Consider the following 3178-nt stretch of genomic DNA (forward strand, 5'->3'; position numbering starts at 1 on the left):
ATCGCCCCCCCCCCTCCCTCTCTCTCTCTCTCTCTCTCTCTCTCTCTCTCTCTCTCTCTCTCTCTCTCTCTCTCTCTCTCTCTCTCTCTCTCTCTCTCTCTCTCTCTCTCTCTCTCTCTCTCTCTCTCTCTCTCTCTCTCTCTCTGTGTCATCTCTCATCTAGCCAAATGGCTATAATCAAGAGAAAATCTAGCTTGACCACACGGTAACAAAAGTAGTAATCCATCATACATTTCATTATACACCGACAGGTATGAAATGGATAATTAATTCAAGAAAAACATGATCCTGATATACAAATTATGTTTACATCATAACGCCACCTTAAAGTTTGAATGTAAGTCACATGTCGATGTGATAATGTCATCACACTGCATGATTTAAATACAGCTACTGGTGGTAACTTAAAATTTAGCATGGAATGTTGTTCTACATACATTCATTCATTTGACTAGATGTGAGGGAGAGATTGAAGAGAACCAAACCATGGAGATAGCCTCTAGACTATGCAGAGTAAGGATGCAGATTAAATGTAATAAGAGTTACCCATCAACAAAAAATGAAACAGTTTATTCCTTTGGTTAATATTTAAGATTTATTTAATATATTCCTCCAGGCTTACCCTGTTTTCCTTTCCAACACAAAATTTGAAAACTATACACCCATCACACTTTAGCAAAAGGTAAAATTGATTATTATGCATTTACTTACAAGTGAATGTCATCTGAAGTAAAAACTTTGAATTTAAAGTATTCTTAAAATGAAACCTGCTTAGGCAAAATAAAAAAATAAGTTTGTTTCCGATAGCATGACTTCAGAAAATAGGGTAGGTAGGTCAGAATTTTACTTCATTTTACTTCAAATTTTTAAAAATTACTTCGACCCCGAGTTAAAATACTTGTCGGTCACAATACTTCAGACAGAATTTTGATGTGTAAAATAAGTAAATGAAGACAAATTATAGTAGACGAACACATTATGCAGATTGTACTGTTCTAGACCAAAACCTTGTTTTTCTCTGAGATACGATTTTTAAGTTGAGGGTTGGGGGCTTCAACTAGGGTCGGTCGGGTTATCTGAAACACACTATATTTTTTAATTTGGCCTTAGGTATGGATCTAGTCAGATATTTCAATTCTTCTTGTACTCAATATTACTACTGATATATCTGCAGTAGAACTTCACTTCTCAATCTACTCTTTATATTCTTACAGCTTAAGAAAACACAGGGTTTACTAGCCTAGAGACTTGGCTATGTGACTTGACATGCTGGTTTGACAGTTCTAGTATATATAGCACAGAAGCTGCTTGACTATATAACTTGACAGTATATTCTGGTAAAGGACATTACTTTCAAGCCAAGCTTCCAAATTCTTTTGAACTATCTAAATGTTTACAAAAACAAGATTGAAATTTGTGACTGGAAATTGATAAAGTATGTGAACACACATGAAGATCACATGACTACCATGTGACTACCACATGATATGCCCTTGGTAAGAATTACAAATATTTAATTATCCAATCAGCCACTGTCAAGGTTGAATGAACACTTCACTATGGAAATTTAAACATGGTAATAGCAATAGAGTTTCTGCATACACATCTCATGGTTGACTGCTTCTGTGTTTTTTACTGGGTAGGTGGAAATCCAACATCAACCTTTGGTAAATCATGAAATATGACTCTCATTCTGTTGATAAGATAAAAAAAAAAGGTATGATAAAGGTCATACATGGCGACACTGTCCTGAGAAAATATTGACATACAATGTATAACTGTTAGTCAGCTCAGTACACTAGTTGACATTTGACATTTGGTTAACATTTGACCTAAGACTAAAGCTGACTAGACATCTTTCAGATTTGTATCAACTTTTAAAATCATGTGATACTTCCATGGTTAAACTGGTTATTACTCCTACCTTTTTCTTAAATACAAAGATGTATATACATGTACTTGCACTTAGCAAATATATGTACATTTTTGACCAAGGATTTGAAAACATATATTTCTCCTTGGAATGTAATTGGAATTTTATGATGAAAAATATGATCTCATGTATTAAACCTCTACAGCCTGACACTGAAGAGGATTTAGGGTGTAATTACAGAGAGTTACAGAAACCAAGTCATTAAAGGGTTAATTACATTTATACTTTGGAAAAGCACTCCATTCATATCAGTGGAGATTTTAAGTAAGGATAAACACATGATAAGAAGGTTATTACTAGTTTTTGGGGTGTTCGTGGATGAGAAATAGTAAGAATCATAGCCACCATTCCTACCTTCATGAACACTTTAATTCTATAACCATCACCATCATCCAATTCACCACTAACCCTTACCTGCCACATGCAAGTCCCGTTTTCTCAGAAAGAAATTGAAATATCTCCTTCGAGTACTCCTGGTTTTTATCAGCAGGTCTGAACTTTTCAAAAGAACTCAGATAAAATGTTAGAGATGGCTCAAAACTTCCACTCAAAATAATTCGTTTATTGCTGAGAAGTGTCACTTGGACTCTCTGTTGAAAAAATATATAAATATTTTCTTTTTAATGAATACATGAAAATCTGGTTTAACAATACAGTAAATATGGCAATATTTTAGCTTTTCCTATCCATTGCACTGAGTTGTATTCTGAACACTTTTGACGAATCTGCCCCCTTTTCTGACAAATAATTCACAATGTACACCAGTGCAGTATGTACACTGTCAAATTACGACATGCAACAAGCGACCTGTTCAAGCCTGGACAATTACCTCTTCAGGTTTATCTAGTATTTTAGCAATCAACGCCGAAGTTTCCTTTAAAAACTCATCGGAGAACTTCTCATCTGGCAAACTTGTGGTAATTGTACACAGTGGCATCTTTCACGGGTTGTCAGACAATCAAACGGTACTGTGAACGTGACCGGGCTTCTTGCAGATGCTGGGGTCGTGTCTGTGCTGCAGCTGTCACCATGTGTGTGTCAGCTGACAACGTTGAGTTTAAAGGCCACTGGATCATTCCTTATAATCACGATAATAGTGGACGAAGCATAACATTGCATGGGCGATTATTTTTATAACATTTATTATTTTTTCACAAAAAAATTCAAATTTATATTAATATGAAAGAAATTAACAAAAGAATGTGTTACTATAATTGCGATTTGATATAGAAATGCATGTAACTC

The 3178-nt window shown here is 34.9% G+C and overlaps 1 protein-coding gene across 1 annotated transcript; it reads right to left on the reverse strand.

Annotated features, from left to right (window-relative positions):
• Positions 1–581: 581 nt before the first annotated feature.
• LOC144449384 (D-dopachrome decarboxylase-like) lies at positions 582–2965 on the reverse strand. The gene is made up of 3 exons (XM_078139913.1): positions 2763–2965; positions 2348–2523; positions 582–1693 (listed from the first exon to the last, which is right to left on the reverse strand). The coding sequence occupies exons 1-3, from the start codon at positions 2868–2870 to the stop codon at positions 1633–1635; spliced, it is 345 nt and encodes a 114-aa protein (XP_077996039.1). The 5' UTR covers positions 2871–2965; the 3' UTR covers positions 582–1632.
• Positions 2966–3178: the final 213 nt, after the last annotated feature.

This window comes from Glandiceps talaboti, chromosome 18, assembly GCF_964340395.1.
Source record: "Glandiceps talaboti chromosome 18, keGlaTala1.1, whole genome shotgun sequence".
Lineage (NCBI taxonomy): Eukaryota > Metazoa > Hemichordata > Enteropneusta > Spengelidae > Glandiceps > Glandiceps talaboti.